We start from the raw sequence: 18,009 nt of genomic DNA, 5'->3' as shown, positions 1-18,009 counted from the left end.
ATTTTTGATCATTTGCATGTTAGTAAAAAAAAAAAATATTATAAATTTGTCCTTATAAATTAATAACTATTATGTTAGGAATAATTTATTTTTATTACTATTGTTAATATAAACTCTGTTTGAAGAACTACTTTATAAAATAAATATTTAGTTAGTTATGTAGGATCTGTTTGCTTGTGGAAAAATGGTTTTTTTAAAAACTTATTTTTATTTAAACATCCTTCGTGAATATTTATTAAAAAAAACATTTAAAAAGTTATTTTAAATACTTATCAAACATTTATTTTTTTTTAAAATGACTTATTTTTTAAATTAAACACGTGAAAATATATTACAAACACACTTTAGTTTATTCTTATCATCAGCGTGAAGAAAATACATCAAAATTATCTCTCTGTTTAAATTTATGCAGTCAGTTCTACATATTTACATTTCATGATCCCTGTAGGACACCCTTGAAACCATACAACGTGCTTCCTTTTGCATGAACCTGTAGGAAATCTTCAACAAAATTATAGAATCTGCTAATTAGCCACAACTTGAACAGAAAAGCAAACATTTATTCTTGATTTATAAATGTGGACACAATGAGACCCTACCAAATAGTCTAGAAATCACATTATGCCCTCTCAGTGCTTGGCCACAAAACTAGACAACTCCAATCTTCAATTTCTTATTCATCTGCATCGAACTGGAATCACTTGGCACCAACATTGCCGACGGTTGGCCGAAAAGATCAGGAAACAGCTTTGTGATCTCATCTGCACGCACATATAACACACAACTCAAACACTCTAAAACCTTAAGAAGTAGCAACTGGCCTCAAACTCATTCTGTAAAACTCAAGTTCCAAACAAAAGCGAGATCTATAATCATAAGAAAAACACAGTAAAAGAATAAACAAAACTCAATGCATGTCACTACTCTTCCTTCGAGACATCAATCAACTCAGAGCTAGGAGGGCCATCGAGGATTTTGAAGGGGTTTTTGAGAATAGAGGGAAAAAGGTGAGGTTGATCGATACGGTGAGCTTGGACTTCACTATACACAGTAGAAACACGGCCAATCTCCGACGGAGAAGATGCAATGACGGGGGAAACATCGGCATTAGCGATGAAAGGTGGAGACATTGGTAGGAGAGAAATGAAAATGAAAATGGGGAGATAGGTAGAGAAATGAAAGATTGAATCAATGAAAGAAGTGGAAAATTGAGTGTTCGACAAGGTCAAGAAGATGAAGAAGGACTCGACTAGAATAAGAGGAAAGAGCTTGTGGATGAAATGGATAACACTCTAAGAAGGGATTTCGGTTCTCCAAAAGCTCCATATGAGTTCCTGATGTGAGGATTTGGCCAGCAAGAGACTAGAATTTTTATGGCTAAAACAACGAGAGAGAGAGAGGGTTTCAATGAAACAGAATTTTTCATTGAACAAATGAAAAGAGATATTTGGTCTCCAAGCGAATGTAACAAATTTAATCTACTTTAAAACACATTTGGTCTCCATGAAATTAATAAATTTGCATACAGATAAAGACCTCCACCAACATTTGATGAAAACCCAACCTTAGCAAAAAGAAAAGGCTTACAACAAATCCCAACCAAAAACACCTGGAGACTCTAGTGGAAAAGGGACAACCAAGGTAAATATTTAGAACTCGGCTATGCTCCACAAAACTTGCCACTTTAGGAGGTTTTTTGCAAGACATGGAAGGTATTAATAGTTCCCAAAGAACCAACCAAGAAAATAAATGAACTTTCGATGGGATTTTTAGTTTCCACCAAGAAGTGAGAACGTAAGAATAGCAAAACAAATAAATAGGCACTTCACAAGAGGACTGAGGACCCAGACGACTCAAAGAGAACTTTCATATAAACAAGAAAAGAATAAAAATGTACAAAATATTGAATGCAATATAACATGAAAATTGACTAATTTGAAAGTAAACAAGAAATTGAACAAAAAAAAAATATAACAAAATGGTGTTTCCATATATTTTGTCTGTAACTGATTCAGGTGCAGTCTGCCCATTGCTATAAGTAAACTGAAAAGTCAATGCATTTAAGTCAGATAAACATAGATACATCATTGTTGTAGTTGTCATGGATTATAAGATAAAGGTCATAATTTTCAACTAACATTTTGCAACAAAAGCATTATGCTTCATCAAAAGGTTGCATTTTTACCAATAATTTCATTTAATTAAATATAAAGGGCAGTGCAAAATATTTTTTTTTAAAAAAAATCACCTTAATACCCCAATCGTATTCAGGTCCACCTAGATTGTGTGACTTGCACTCATTATAAATCCTCCGTTGGCCTGTATAGAACCAAAAAAGATTATGCAAAAAGGCAAAGGAGCATGAGTATAAAATACAAAAAGTTAAAAGTGAATTTTTTTTATCCCCACTTGACATATTTAATCAATTCCAATTCTGATTTGTCAGTTACTAACTTACGATTTTAATTTGAGATTCTATTCTGGAGATGAAAATACCCACGAACTAAAATGTCATCTCTTTTTCTTTGTCCATGCCCTATAGAATCATAAATCACAATCCTAAACAACTAATCACTCAAAGAACCGATTAAAAGAGAAATAAAATAAGTCAAAAAATAAAGATCAGCTAGTTTCAAGAAATCAAGGAACAGAAAAATCATAAACTCAAGTGTGACATAATATTTGACAAAGACTAATTCAAATATTTTTTAAAACAATGATAAGATAAAGAGCTAGATTTTAAGATAGAAAAATATTCTAGGCAAGATTTAGAGTTAATATGTGACTAAATCACTCAAATTTAATAGCCTGAAGGTAAAAGACTACTACAACTTTTTCATACCTTTTAGTGTGTTCTTCTACTCCGTAACTTGAATTGGGGACAAAAATAAAGTGATTCAACCTAGCAAAAAAGTACATGATGAACTAACCAAATACAACAGTCGTAACAATTTTTTATATTGTTTAAACTAACATCCACACTAATGATACACACACGCAACACTAATGACCAAGTTACTTAACTAATATTTCAATATTTTAGCTTTAATGACATTTAGCTATAAACTAAATAATAATACATGAAGTATCAAATTTTAACAAAGGGCAAACAAAAAGAGAGAAAGAAATAGAAGAAAGGAGTATAAATGGAAATGAGATGAAGAAAACAGAAAAACAAAAAGATATTGAGATACAATCATATGAATGGAGAAAATTAAGCAAGAGATGGAGAAGATAGGAGAAACAGAGATAGAAAAAGAAAGAAAAAGGAGAAAGAAGGACAAGAAGAAAGAAATCAAGTGAAATACCATAAGATGGAGAGAGAAACAACTAGCCCTTCGTTTCGCCAACAAAGAAGTCATCTTTGACGATTTCTCATTCCTTCTTTACCGAGCCGCCTCTCTTCGCCATTCGAAGTACTACCTCTGCCTTCCCTTTTGAGAACATACCCAGGAGCCCTCATTTTCCAATAATTAAAAGAAATACCATAAAGCTTCGTCTGTGATTTTGTCGGCCGACCCTTTACAAGACAATACTGAGCAAAAATATACACCAACAAAATAGACATTACAATGAACTTAACACATTCATAATAATTCATGTAAGAATGGAAACTACAAAGAAGTTAGATATCTCACTTCCAACTATGGAATTTGACCCGAGACTTAATTAAAATATCTTATCCAAATTCTGAAAAATAGGTTCGATTTTCATCAATTTGGTTGTGTAAGATACCTATATCCAGATCACCTGCTCCATTCTTCTTTTAGATTTGAACTTGCATAATCAATGGTAGGATTCTGATCTGACCTCCTCACATGACAAATGGAGCGGCGTGAATTATAATATAAGACTGGGAAGGAGATTAAAGGAAACGACATTTACTCTAGAAAGAGATCATATGACCATCTAGTTCCACCATTGTCTTCTTGATCACGGGCTTGAACTTACTTGCCAAACGAATTCTACCTTTAGAAAGAGATCATCAAATGATAAATATTAAACTAGACTTCATGAAGATGTTCTATCAATCCAAAGCCTTTCAAAATTGTTAAGTGAAAAGATACTCCACTTTTACATGATGATACTCCACTTTTATCCTTGTTTTTCTGATCTTACATGCACATTGACTAGTCTTTATAGTATTGTGTTAGTAACTATTAAGTTATTTGGATACTCAAAAAAAGAAAAAAAAAAAAACTTTTAAGTTTCATCAACTAGAAAATTGTTGTCTTTTTAATATAGATTGGAGAGTTTTTTTCTTCTTCCATTTTTTTTCTTCTAGTGAACTCCATTGTTCTCATTTTGGCTGGATAATTGATACTCTGTTTGTCATTTCCCTTCTTATTCCCCATAAAACATATTCTAGAAAAAAATTATTAACTTGTTATTCAAGAAAACATGAGAACAGGAATGCACGTTTTCATGAAAAAATCATATCGTGTCTCCTCTCCACGTCCATTAACGAAGTTAATGGAGTTCTGCCAGCCATCCAATCTTCAACTAGAGCAGCCAAAGTTCCTACCTGGTATGCATAACTAGTAAGTAATAAAAACGAGGAAAAAATCTATGGAGGAAACTGATATCAAGAAAAAGAATGAAAGGTTAAAAGGTTAGAGACTAAAATGATCAGAAGGTACAAGAATTGGGACAGACAGATCGATGATATTGTTCCAGTTTTTCCACTCTGGAGGAGAGCTCTAGCACTGTAACCCAAACCATGACAATAAGTTGAATCAATGTTCGTGGGTAAACCACACATCCCTTCGTACGTATAAGTCAAAAGAAGAATTAAACAGAGATAACACACAGAGCACTAACCAGCAAAGTACACTTTTTCTGTAGATCGAGCATCAACCATCACATTACCAATCATTTCTGAATATATCTGCATAAACATCAGCAGAGCCTATTAAGAGTCTCATCTCATGAATGCGACATTCCATTTTTTCCTTGAGTTCTTGAAGAAACTACTTCAACTTTGCAATAGTCTCCAAAGTTCAGTCCAAACGGAATATGAATTCTAAAGCAATTACAAAGAGAAATGAGTACCTTACAAGCAGAATCAAATCCAAAACTTGTGGGGACCTCTTTGCATTTAAGATCACCATCAATAGTTTTTGGGCAACCAATTACTCGGGTTTTCAAATTCTTACTCATAATTTGAAAACAACAGAAAGAAGGGGAATATAAATAACAGAGTCTTGCACACAAAAAAATGGTACCCTAGAGTAATTAATTACTCAACCTTATATTTCTGCAATAAAAACAACATATAATAGCTTATCCATATACGACAATGAGAGTGAGAAAGAGAGTAAAAAGAAGGGAGGCAATAAACAAATTTCATAGTTCTGAAAAATACCTAAAGTTTTCAGCAAGGAGACAAGCATTTGTGTTGGAATCATCTCCATCAATTACAACAAGGCCATCCAGATCAAGATTCTGAGCAGTTTCTTTAGCTTGCTTAAACTAAAAATAGAACCGAACTATCAATTAATGCCTTGACTACAACTAAGATGTCTCAAAATGAAAATTCTAGGCAGATAGAGTTTCACCTGATCTGGAGTTTCAATCTTATCCCTCCCACTGCATATCATATCAAAACCACCCTGATAAAACAAAAATGCATTTAAATCAAGAATTGCATTCAAATGGCAATCACTTCGCATCAAAACTGCACATATTCACACTAACAATTCTAACAAGCGAAAGCTAGAAATCCCTTCAAGAAAATTAACCTGATTGCGATACGGGTAGATAAATTGTGCAGTCAGCGGATCTTCTGGTAAGTATTTAGAATATTGACCATGATAGCAAGGCTGACATTCTCACCTACCACGTTAGACGATAACGACTTATCAGAGTGGGAATCCCACCAATAGTCAGTGCACGGCTCTATAAATAGAGCCTTGACGCCATGAAGGAGGGATGGACTTTTATACCCAAAGATTGAGATTTGCATGAGAAAAAAATTCCACCTCCATATTTCACCCCAATTCTTAATTGAAGCTTCGCCGAAGTAAGAGACTACAAGGGCTTTCTGCATTCATCCAACCATTATATCACTAGCAGCCTTAACATTCATCTGTGGGAAGCAAGAGATTACTAACAACTTCCCTTCACCTTATCTCTTTATCTTTTTAGTTGTTGTATTGCATTTTGTTTAAGAGATTGTTCATTTGTGTATTCAACAACTATTTTAATATCATCATGTTCAATTTTATCATCTTATCTATCCTCACTTTCACTTTATCTCTTGTTATAAGTAACTAATTCTAATGGGGTAAGGGTGAAGATTAATATCATGATCTAAGTAGAATCTGTGGAAGTTATTTTGTTTGCTTAATATATGAATATTAAAATGATTGCCTATGAGTACTCAATGAGTCAAGTAGTTATGACTAACTACCTGAGAAGGAAAGTAGTTGTGGATCTCATTAAGCAAAGCAAGAAATATTTTTCAACCCCGAAGCTTATTTTCTCTACTTGTGTATGTTAAATAAGATTAAGTGTAAGTTAATACTAGGTTGTAGGGAAAGCTTGAGGATGCTAAGGAAGGAAAGAAAAATGATTTCAAGTGTTGTTTACTAAGGGCTCTCAAGTGTTAAGTGAAAGAGTAAGAAGGCTTGGTTAAGGAGAGAAATTTTGACCAAGTGTTGAAGGTCATGGTGCATTGACGATCATGCTGAGGTGTGCGACAGCCTAAGAATCTTAAGGTTAAGATGAAAGCTAGTGGCGTGAAGAAGGACATTGGCTAAGTGTTGGCCGAGAAGACGATGCCATGCGCTAGCCGAGACTCACGTTGAGGTTAGGTGGGCAAGAACGCGTGCATGGGCGAGGATGCCTTAAGCGATGCGGCTTGTGCGTGCGTTGGTGTGCAATGGTCGGGCAAGGATGTGTGTAAAGTAAGGCCATGGGATGATCTTGAGACTAGGCATCGGGTGCGAGAAAGGGCGCTGAGGCGTGCATTGGCTGAGAGGTGTATGCGTCCAAGTAAAGCCATGCGTTGGTAAGAGTTAGGAAGCTATGCATTGGTGATTAGGGGAAGCTTTCAGCTTAATCACCAATTGTAGTGGTCAGTTGTCGAGATTAGAAGGTTTAATGTTGACTTAGTGGGATAGGTGGCAGCCTAAGTGTAATTAAGGTCATGCATCTCTTAATCTAAAAGGGAAGCCTCAGTTCAAGAACTTGGTTTGGACAATTATCTCGTGCTAAAGGGGTGATTCCACAGCCATTTGAAGGGTTAAGGAGTGTAGATGAAGCTCTGAGGTTGCTGGAAGGAAATTCATAAGAATTCAAGTTGAAATCAGAAGATTTCCTCAAGAGGTCAAGCTCTCGGGTGATTCTGAGCAAGGTGTGAAGATTGAAAAATTCTGACCAGATCGTGAAGAATTTGAAGCTCAAATTTTAAAATAAGTTAAGACATTTTAAAACAAGTTTGTAGAAGGGAAATTCCCGAAATAATGTCTGGAAAAATAAGTAAATTCAGCTTGAATTTGAATTTGGATTTTTGGATTGAATAATCATGCAACTGCAACCGTTGAACATGCAGGCAACTCAACCGGGCAGGCTACAGATGTGCGCAAAGGCAAAATGACGCAAGGCATTGCATGGGTGTGTACGCTAGGTTGCACACGAGGGTTGTACAAGTGTGCACGCGAGACGCTGCATGGAAAGGTTGAGTATGCATTGAGGCGCGCAGTTGCGTTAAAAGACAAAATTTACTCCTCGTGCTTAGAAATGTGTCTTCGTTGGCTATCCTCTCCATCAACGTGGGTATAAGTGTTCTCATCCACCCTCCCACAAGTATTTTATTTCGATAGATGTCACCTTTCTAGAGGATCAACCTTTCTTTCCTATTAGTCATTTTCAGGGGAATAGCTCTAATGAAGAGACTAACTAGTCCCAATCTTTGTTCTTTTCTGATTCCCTTCCTAATCCTATCTTGAATATTACCGACACTGTCTCTGTCTTACCTATCAAATAGGTCCATGGATAATATACTAAAGGAAGAATCTCAAGAAGGAAATTGGGCCACCTATTGTTTCTCCGGTAACGATCTATGAGTCCGAACCAACATTAGCCCAAGGTGAACTCATACTTCTGTCTCTAATAACCTCAATATTTGTGTTGAGAATGAAAATGATGCTCATACTCGTCTCTGATAATATTGGTATTTGTGCTAAAAATGATATGTGTACTGTGGAAGAAAATAGCAAAACTAATGATAGCAGTAATGATTGTACTAAGAAAGTTGTGGCTGATATGGCTGGGAATAAACGAGTTGAAGCAACTATTCCAGGTAGTGATATTGTTACAGGTGAGGTGAGTTAGTGGGAAAGGCACTAAAGGATGTGATAAACAAATAAGTGGCAATCATAAGGAGTTGGCCAAGTAAGAAATATTGAGGTTCTACAAGATGAAAGTGAAGCTTAACAATCTCAAACTAGCTCAACTGAAGCTCGTGGTGAAAGAGATCATATTACCATCTAGTTCCACCATTGTCTTCTTGATCACAGGCTTGAACTTACTTGCCAAACGAATTCTACCTTTAGAAAGAGATCATCAAATGATAAATATTAAACTAGACTTCATGAAGATGTTCTATCAATCCAAAGCCTTTCAAAATTGTTAAGAGAAAAGATACTCCACTTTTATCCTTGTTTTTCTGATCTTACATGCACCTTGTCTAGTCTTTATAATATTGTCTAAGTAACTATTAAGTTATTTGGATACTCAAAAAAAGAAAAAAATAAATAAACTTTTAAGTTTCATCAACTAGAAAATTGTTGTCTTTTTAATATAGATTGGAGAGTTTTTTTCATCTTTCGTTTTTTTTCTTCTAGCGATCTCCATTTGTTCTCATTTTGGCTGGATAATTGATACTCTGTTTATCATTTCCCTTCTTATTCCCCATAAAAAATATTCTATAAAAAAAATTATTAACGTGTTATTCAAGAAAACATGAGAACAGGAATGCACGTTTTCATGAAAAAATCATACCGTGTATCCTCTCCACATCCATTAACAAAGTCAATGCAGTTTCGCCAGCCATCCAATCTTCAACAGAAGCAGCCAAATTTCCTACCCGGTATGCATAACTAGTAAGTAATAGAAATGAGGAAAAAATCTATGGAGGAAACTGATATCAAGAAAAAGAATGAAAGGTTAAAAGGTTAGAGACTAAAATGATCAGGAGGTACAAGAAGTGGGACAGACAGATCGATGATATTGGTCCAGTTTTTCCACTCTGGAGGAGAGCTCCAGCAGTGTAACCCAAAGCATAGCAATAAGTTGAATCAAAGTTCGTGGGTAAACCACACATCCCTCGTACCTATAAGTCAAAAGAAGAAATAAACAGAGATAACACACAGAGCACTAACCAGCAAAGTACAATTTTTTTCGTATCATCTCATGGCCATTCGCTCGTACCATTGGTAAGTTTACATTTGAAAGTCAAGTAGCTGTAAGCCTAACCCATCACTTGATTGGCCATTTTCTTTACGAGTTCATAATGGAAGTCTAGATACTTGATACCCCTAATTATCAAATATGAATTTAAAAGATCTTAATGCATTTACCAACATGCATGTTTTTGAGTTCATAACTTATTTGCCTACTACCCAAGTGCTAAATATAATATGTGTTAATCACTAAATTATTAAACAGGAGGGTTTAAGTAAAACAGCAAAAGTTCAAGCACGAATAGAATAAGTACCCAAAGAAATGTGACTACCCCTTGAATTGGCCGCCCATTATATGCACCTTGTTGCCTTCTCTTTTCCAACTCAATTTCATGGAAAGACATGTATAAAACAAAAAGAAAAAACAATTACTTGGACAGGAGCGTTAAAGTAAAACAACAAAAGTTCAAGCACGAGTAGTAAGTTTCATTTTCCATAACCTATCCTCATCTATAATATTTATTTTTCCATAACCTATCCCCATCTATAATATCATGGGCAAGAATTTCATTGAGTTCCGAAATAAGCTGTTGCACCTGTAGAAAGCGGGTTATAAATGATATCAGTTCAAGAATGACATATTGATCCCTTTAGACTCTCTCTTTAGACTCTCTCTCGAGTAGCTCTTTAGACTCTCTCTTTAGGTTCTCCATTTTCTTTATGTTGTGCTCGACATCCCTTTAGAGCTACTCGAGAGAGAGAGTCTAAAGAAAGAACCTAAGATTTGAAAGAGCTAAGTTAGAATCTAGACTCGAGAGTGCAATGATTAGAACTGCATAAACAAAAGATAGGAACCTAGAGATAAATTCTGTTTGCCAACCTGCATCGCATGCATCCTAGAGATAGGTATGATATTATGTGGTCGCCTTATATGTGTATGTGTCATTTTTTCATCGCATAAATAAGAATAGAGGCTTATGTGTAGGTCCTATAGTCTTATCGCATATATCGCATGCGTTCTAGCATTAAAAGTCGTAGCATTCGCATCGAGAGATGATTTACTATTGTATGTGTGTTGCATGATCGCATAGCATGAACGCATCCTAAGAAGTGTTAGCCGAAACTCTTCTCAACCCATTCACCGCATACTTATCGCGTCCCGTTTTATAACTCTTTTCGAACTCCGCTGTATTTGTTTATTTTTATTACCACAAACAACATTCCCAATAACTACTTGATTTATTTGGTTACCGCAAATTCTTCTGAGAAATTACCACCGCATATTTTTTCCCAAGTCCCTGTGTTCGACCCTGGACTTACCAAGAAACTCAGTGGGGTTTACACTTGAATTCCACTGAGAAAACTTAAGTGCTCAACGCATTTTCATCCATAATTCCACCTCATAAAATAACGCATCAGGGTGCCATGGATGGGCGGTGGAGCTGACTCTCCCGAGATCTAGCTCCGATCGTAGGCTTTGGTCGTTTCTCGGAATGGAAGAAGGAGATGAAGAATTCTCAAGCCTTCTTCTCACGCATTTGTCTGGATCGCAGGGAAAAACTCTAGATAAGTTGACATTCTGCTCACCGGCTTCTTTATATAGAGATTGGATCGCCGACAGCATTAATGGACTGCTCTGATTCTGACATTCGCGACGCGTTAGTCCTTTCTAAATCTCTGCTGCTAATGGCGTAGTAGGTGAAATGTCAACATCAGTTTTTTATTTTCCCAAGATGTACGTTGATGTGTTCATTCCACCAACCTTGCGTTGATCCCTCTATTATGCGTTATCGTGTAGCCGCAATCTTGTAGTGACCGCATTCGCTTAATACCGCAACTTCGACACGGTGATCGCAATCGCTTGACGAGCGCAACTACCATGCGATGGACGCATGCCTCGCCTTCATTTTGGCTTGCCCCCACATGTGTCATGCGGACATCCAATTACGAGCAAGACGCTCTTTCTCAAACTAGACTCATACATACTTAGCAGCAGAATTGCGGTATTTGTTTATGCGTTGATCCTGGCGACTTACTTTCGTTTCGGCTTGCCCCCACGTGTGTCTTGCGGACATCCAACTACAGGTATGTGTCATTCACAACTTAACTCTTATCAACATGTGTTTCTCCATTGCGTTGGCAGTGGAGTTGTTATTCTAATTTTCCTTTTTTTTCTTCATATAGCCAAAAATAGCAAGGTTGAAAATAAATACCTCACCCCAAAATTTAAAATGCGGCAATGTCCTCCTTGCCAATAGATTGAAAGAAGTCATCCAATGTTCTTAAGAAGTTTGGTAAAGGATCAGTTTGAAAGAAACCTAGCAGACCACTAACTTTTAGAAACATTTCTTGAGGTGATTGTCCTAAAAATAAGTTGACTCTAGTATATAAAAAAAAAAAAATAGATGCATGTGATTCATCTTTGAAATCATAAATGGCAAAGAGAAAGCATGCGGCGACTTACTAAATATATCAATGTTAAATGATTGCGGTAATCAAACAGGATGCGGTGATAAAACTTTCAAAATTAAAATACGATGCGATGGTGCAGAATTTGGAATAGAGTGAAGGAAAAATACAACACCAAAATTTGCGCTGTCGTCGACATTGTCTGTCGATGCCTCCTTCTTTGCGGCGATCTTCCTTTACATTGCATCAAAGAAAACATTGAGAGGGTAATGATAATAATAAAGTAGTTGTATCTTCATGCAGCGCCTCCGCAATCGTGTGCCTTGATCGTTTGCAAAGAAAACATTGAGAGGGTAATGATAACAGTAAAAGCAAATATATGATAACAGGTAATAATAAGGTGATGAAAGTTCATGAAGTATTGAGGTAGAAAAAGGATATTCGAAAAGAATGCATCCGTGATGAGGTCTTCACATAGTAGCTCAGGGACTACTTATTCCAAGCTGGGCCTTTCACGTCCACGGTGGCATTTTCTTCTTCTCTCGTTCTTCCAGAATCTTGACTGTTTTAATCCGGAGCTTTTCTCGATTGATGTTTATTATGATTTCCTCTTTGTGCACATTACCAATCATTTTTTAATATATCTGCATAAATATCAGCAGAGCCTATTAAGAGTCTCATCTCATGAATGCGATATTCCATTTTTTTCCTTGAGTTCTTGAAGAAACTACTTCAACTTTGAAAGAGTCACCAAAGTTCAGTCCAAACGAAATATCAATTCTAAAGCAGTTACTAAGAGAAATGAGTACCTTGCAAGCAGAATCAAATCCAAATCTCGTGGTGACCTCTTTGCATTTGAGATCACCATCAATAGTTTTGGGCAACCAATCACTCGGGTTCAAATTCTTACTCCTAATTTGAAAACAACAGATAGAAGGGGAATATAAATAACAGAGTCTTGCACACACAAAAAATGGTACCCTATAGTAATTAATTACTCAACCTTATATTTCTGCAATAAAAATAACATATAATAGCTTATCTATGACAATGAAAGTAAGAAAGAGAGAGCAAAAAGGAGGGAGGCAATAAACAAATTTCATAGTTTTGAAAAATACATAAAGTTTTCAGCGAGGAGACAGGCATTTGTGTTGGAATCATCTCCACCAATTGACAAGGCCATCCAAATCAAGCTTCTTAGCAGTTTCTTCAGCTTGCTTAAACTGGAAATAGAAACGAACAGTCAATTAATGCCTTGACTACAACTAAGACGTCTCAAAATGAAAATTCTGGGAAGAAAGAATTTCACCTGATCTAGTGTTTCAATCTTATCCCTCCCACTACATATCATATCAAAACCACCCTAATAAAACAAAAATGCATTTAAATCAAGAATTGCATACAAATGGCAATCACTTCGAATCAAGACTGCACATATTCACACTAATAATTCTAACAAGTGAAAGCTAGAAATCCCTTCAAGAAAATTAACCTGATTGCGATATGGGTAGATAAATTATGCAGTTAGTTCTACATATTTACATTTCATGATCCCTGCAGGACCACCCTTGAAACCATACAACGTGCTTCCTTTTGCATGAACTTGTAGGTAATCTTCACCAAAATCATTGAAGCTGCTAATTAGCCACAACTTGAACAGAAAAGCAAACATTTGTTCTTGATTTATAAATGTGGACACAATGAGACCCTACCAAATAGTCCAGAAATCACATTATGCCCTCCCAGTGCTTGGCCACCAGACTAGACAACTCCGATCTTCAATTTCTTATTCACCTGCACCGAACTGGAATCACTTGGCACCAACATTGCCGACGGTTGGCCGAAAAGATCAAGAAACAACTTTGTGATATCATCTGCGCGCACTTATAACACACAATTCAAACACTTTAAAACCTTAAGAAGTAGCAACTGGCCTCAAACGCATTCAGTAAAACTCAAGTTCCAAACAAAAGCAAGATTTACAATCATAAGCAAAACAGTAAAAGAACAAACAAAACTCAATGCATGTCACTACTCTTCCTTCGAGACATCAATCAACTCAGTTACCAAACAGAGTACAAAAAAAAAAAGCACGTTATGAAGGCTAAAAACTCCAAAACAAGAAGAGAAAGTAAATGATCTATGGATAATAAACACCCGGATTGCCAGCGGCAGAGCTAGGAGGGCCATCGAGGATTTTGAAGGGGTTTTTGGGAATAGAGGGAAAAGGGAGAGGTTGATCGATACAGTGGGCTTGGACTTCGATATACACAGTAGAAACAAGGCCAATCTCCGACGGAGAAGATGCAATGACTAAGGAAACATCGGCATTAGCGATGAAAGGCGGAGACATTGGTAGGAGAGAAATGAAGATGAAAATGGGGAGATAGGTAGAGAAATGAAAGATTGAATCAATGAAAGAAGTGGAAAATTGAGTGTTCGACAAGGTCGAGAAGATGAAGGACTTGACTAGAATAAGAGGAAAGAGCTTGTGGATGAAATGGATAACACTCTAAGAAGGGATTTTGATTCTCCAAAAGCTCCATATGAGTCCCTAATGTGAGGATTTGGCCAGCAAGAGACTAAAATTTTCATGGCTAAAACAACGAGAGAGAGAGAGAGAGGGGGTTTCAATGAAACGAAATTTTTAATTTAAAAAATGAAAAGAGATATTTGGTCTCCAAGCGAATGTAACAATTTAGGCTACTTTAAAACGCATTTGGTCTCCACGAAATCAATCAATTTGCATACAGATAAAGACCTCCACCAACATTTGGTGAAAACCCAACCTTAGCAAAAAGAAAAGGCTTAAAACATAAATCCCAACCAAAAACACCTGGAGACTCTAGTGGAAAAGGGACAACCAAGGTAAATGTTTAGAACTCGGCTATGCTACACAAAACTTGCCAATTCAGGCCTAAGACATATGGGAGGTTTTTTGCAAGACGTGGAAGGCATTAATAGTTCCCAAAGAACCAACCAAGAAAATAAATGAACTTTCTATGGGATTTTTAGTTTCCACCAAGAAGTGAGAACGTAAGAATAGCAAAACAAATAAATAGGCACTTGAGCTAGATTTTACAAAGACTAATGCAAGTGTGACATAATATTTGACAAAGACTAATTCAAATATTTTTTAAAACAAGGATAAAATAAAGAGCTAGATTTTAAGATAGAAAAAGCAAGATTTAGAGTTAATATGTGACTAAATCACTCAAATTTAATAGCCTGAAGGTAAAAGACTACTACAACTTTTTCATACCTTTTAGTGTGTTCTTCTACTCCACGACTTGAATTGGGGATAAAAATGAAGTGATTTAACCTAGCAAAAAAATACATGATTAACTAACCAAATACAACAGTCGTAACAATTTTTTATATTGTTTAAACTAACACCCACACTAATGATACACACACGCAACACTAATGACCAAGTTACTTTACTAATATTTCAATATTTTAGCTTTAATGACATTTAGCTATAAACTAAATAATAATACATGAAGTATCAAATTTTAACAAAGGGCAAACAAAAAGAGAGAGAAATAGAAGAAAGGAGTATCAATAGAAATGAGATGAAGAAAACAGAAAAACAAAAAGATATTGAGATACAATCATATGGATGGAGAAAATTAAGCAAGAGATGGAGAAGATAGACGGAGAAACAGAGATAAAAAAAGAAAGAAAAAGGAGAAAGAAGGACAAGAAGAAAGAAATCAAGTGAAATACCATAAGATGGAGAGAGAAAGAACTAGCCCTTCGTTTCGCCAACAAAGAAGTCATCTTTGACGATTTCTCATTCCTTCTTTGCCGAGCCGCCTCTCTTCGCCATTCGAAGTACTACCTCTACCTTCCCTTTCGAGAACATACCCAGGAGCCCTCCTTTTCCAATAATTAAAAGAAATACCATAAAGCTTCGTCTATGATTTTGCCGGCCGGCCCTTTACAAGACAATACTAAGCAAAAATACACACCAACAAAATTAGACATTACAATGAACTTAACACATTACTAATAATTCATGTAAGAATGGAAACTACAAAGAATTTAGGTATCTCACTTCCAACTATGGAATTTGACCCGAGACTTCATTAAAATATCTTATCCAAATTCTGAAAAATAGGTTCGATTTTCATCAATTTGGTTGTGTAAGATACCTATATCCAGATCACCTGCTCCATTCTTCTTTTAGATTTGAACTTGCATAATTAATGGTAGGATTCTGATCTGACCTCCTCACATGACAAATGGAGCGACGTGAATTATAATATAAGACTGGGATGGAGATTAAAGGAAACGACATTTACTCTAGAAAGAGATCATATTACCATCTAGTTCCACCATTGTCTTCTTGATCACAGGCTTGAACTTACTTGCCAAACGAATTCTACCTTTAGAAAGAGATCATCAAATGATAAATATTAAACTAGACTTCATGAAGATGTTCTATCAATCCAAAGCCTTTCAAAATTGTTAAGAGAAAAGATACTCCACTTTTATCCTTGTTTTTCTGATCTTACATGCACCTTGTCTAGTCTTTATAATATTGTCTAAGTAACTATTAAGTTATTTGGATACTCAAAAAAAGAAAAAAATAAATAAACTTTTAAGTTTCATCAACTAGAAAATTGTTGTCTTTTTAATATAGATTGGAGAGTTTTTTTCATCTTTCATTTTTTTTCTTCTAGCGATCTCCATTTGTTCTCATTTTGGCTGGATAATTGATACTCTGTTTATCATTTCCCTTCTTATTCCCCATAAAAAATATTCTATAAAAAAAATTATTAACGTGTTATTCAAGAAAACATGAGAACAGGAATGCACGTTTTCATGAAAAAATCATACCGTGTATCCTCTCCACATCCATTAACAAAGTCAATGCAGTTTCGCCAGCCATCCAATCTTCAACAGAAGCAGCCAAATTTCCTACCCGGTATGCATAACTAGTAAGTAATAGAAATGAGGAAAAAATCTATGGACGAAACTGATATCAAGAAAAAGAATGAAAGGTTAAAAGGTTAGAGACTAAAATGATCAGGAGGTACAAGAAGTGGGACAGACAGATCGATGATATTGGTCCAGTTTTTCCACTCTGGAGGAGAGCTCCAGCAGTGTAACCCAAAGCATAGCAATAAGTTGAATCAAAGTTCGTGGGTAAACCACACATCCCTTTGTACCTATAAGTCAAAAGAAGAAATAAACAGAGATAACACACAGAGCACTAACCAGCAAAGTATAATTTTTTTCGTATCATCTCATGGCCATTCGCTCGTACCATTGGTAAGTTTACATTTGAAAGTCAAGTAGCTGTAAGCCTAACCCATCACTTGATTGGGCATTTTCTTTACGAGTTCATAATGGAAGTCTAGATACTTGATACCCCTAATTATCAAATATGAATTTAAAAGATCTTAATGCATTTACCAACATGCATGTTTTTGAGTTCATAACTTATTTGCCTACTACCCAAGTGCTAAATATAATATGTGTTAATCACTAAATTATTAAACAGGAGGGTTTAAGTAAAACAGCAAAAGTTCAAGCACGAATAGAATAAGTACCCAAAGAAATGTGACTACCCCTTGAATTGGCCGCCCATTATATGTACCTTGTTGCCTTCTCTTTTCCAACTCAATTTCATGGAAAGACATGTATAAAACAAAAAGAAAAAACAATTACTTGGACAGGAGCGTTAAAGTAAAACAACAAAAGTTCAAGCACGAGTAGTAAGTTTCATTTTCCATAACCTATCCTCATCTATAATATCATGGGCAAGAATTTCATTGAGTTCCGAAATAAGCTGTTGCACCTGTAGAAAGCGGGTTATAAATGATATCAGTTCAAGAATGACATATGATCCCTTTAGACTCTCTCTTTAGACTCTCTCTCGAGTAGCTCTTTAGACTCTCTCTTTAGGTTCTCCATTTTCTTTATGTTGTGCTCGACATCCCTTTAGAGCTACTCGAGAGAGAGAGTCTAAAGAAAGAACCTAAGATTTGAAAGAGCTAAGTTAGAATCTAGACTCGAGAGTGCAATGATTAGAACTGCATAAACAAAAGATAGGAACCTAGAGATAAATTCTGTTTGCCAACCTGCATCGCATGCATCCTAGAGATAGGTATGATATTATGTGGTCGCCTTATATGTGTATGTGTCATTTTTTCATCGCATAAATAAGAATAGAGGCTTATGT

General features: G+C 35.7%; 2 protein-coding genes across 51 annotated transcripts; both read right to left on the bottom strand.

Annotated features, from left to right (window-relative positions):
- Positions 1-279: 279 nt before the first annotated feature.
- On the bottom strand, positions 280-17,649 carry LOC150031404 (pyrophosphate--fructose 6-phosphate 1-phosphotransferase subunit beta-like). Of its 50 annotated transcripts, none has more exons than XM_090309047.1 (22): positions 16,862-17,647; positions 16,662-16,742; positions 15,877-16,207; positions 15,546-15,772; positions 15,079-15,138; positions 13,529-13,690; positions 13,309-13,430; positions 13,126-13,179; positions 12,935-13,039; positions 12,626-12,728; positions 11,992-12,460; positions 9,722-9,781; positions 5,559-5,612; positions 5,366-5,472; positions 4,822-4,888; positions 4,657-4,706; positions 3,309-4,525; positions 2,843-2,902; positions 2,459-2,536; positions 2,249-2,319; positions 600-761; positions 280-501 (listed from the first exon to the last, which is right to left on the bottom strand). In XM_090309047.1, exons 11-15 carry the CDS (start codon positions 12,073-12,075, stop codon positions 4,873-4,875), a joined length of 321 nt encoding a protein of 106 aa, XP_090165173.1. In that variant the 5' UTR covers positions 12,076-12,460; positions 12,626-12,728; positions 12,935-13,039; positions 13,126-13,179; positions 13,309-13,430; positions 13,529-13,690; positions 15,079-15,138; positions 15,546-15,772; positions 15,877-16,207; positions 16,662-16,742; positions 16,862-17,647; the 3' UTR covers positions 280-501; positions 600-761; positions 2,249-2,319; positions 2,459-2,536; positions 2,843-2,902; positions 3,309-4,525; positions 4,657-4,706; positions 4,822-4,872. The 50 variants fall into 50 exon arrangements, 44 of the variants coding, with proteins under 44 accessions (XP_090165173.1, XP_090165174.1, XP_090165172.1 ...); XM_090309048.1 differs by having other exon boundaries at positions 16,878-17,647; XM_090309046.1 differs by having other exon boundaries at positions 15,877-16,742; positions 16,878-17,649.
- LOC150031405 (pyrophosphate--fructose 6-phosphate 1-phosphotransferase subunit beta-like) lies at positions 12,974-14,169 on the bottom strand. The gene is made up of 5 exons (XM_090309056.1): positions 13,974-14,169; positions 13,611-13,690; positions 13,351-13,524; positions 13,126-13,179; positions 12,974-13,039 (listed from the first exon to the last, which is right to left on the bottom strand). Exons 1-5 carry the CDS (start codon positions 14,167-14,169, stop codon positions 12,974-12,976), a joined length of 570 nt encoding a protein of 189 aa, XP_090165182.1.
- Positions 17,650-18,009: the final 360 nt, after the last annotated feature.

The sequence above is a fragment of the Benincasa hispida genome, unplaced genomic scaffold (assembly GCF_027475165.1).
Source record: "Benincasa hispida cultivar pf3 unplaced genomic scaffold, pf3_genome.v1.1 HicScf1241, whole genome shotgun sequence".
Classification (NCBI taxonomy): domain Eukaryota; kingdom Viridiplantae; phylum Streptophyta; class Magnoliopsida; order Cucurbitales; family Cucurbitaceae; genus Benincasa; species Benincasa hispida.
The sequence above is the reverse complement of the archived record's forward strand: the minus strand, read 5'-3'. Positions and strand labels throughout refer to the sequence as shown.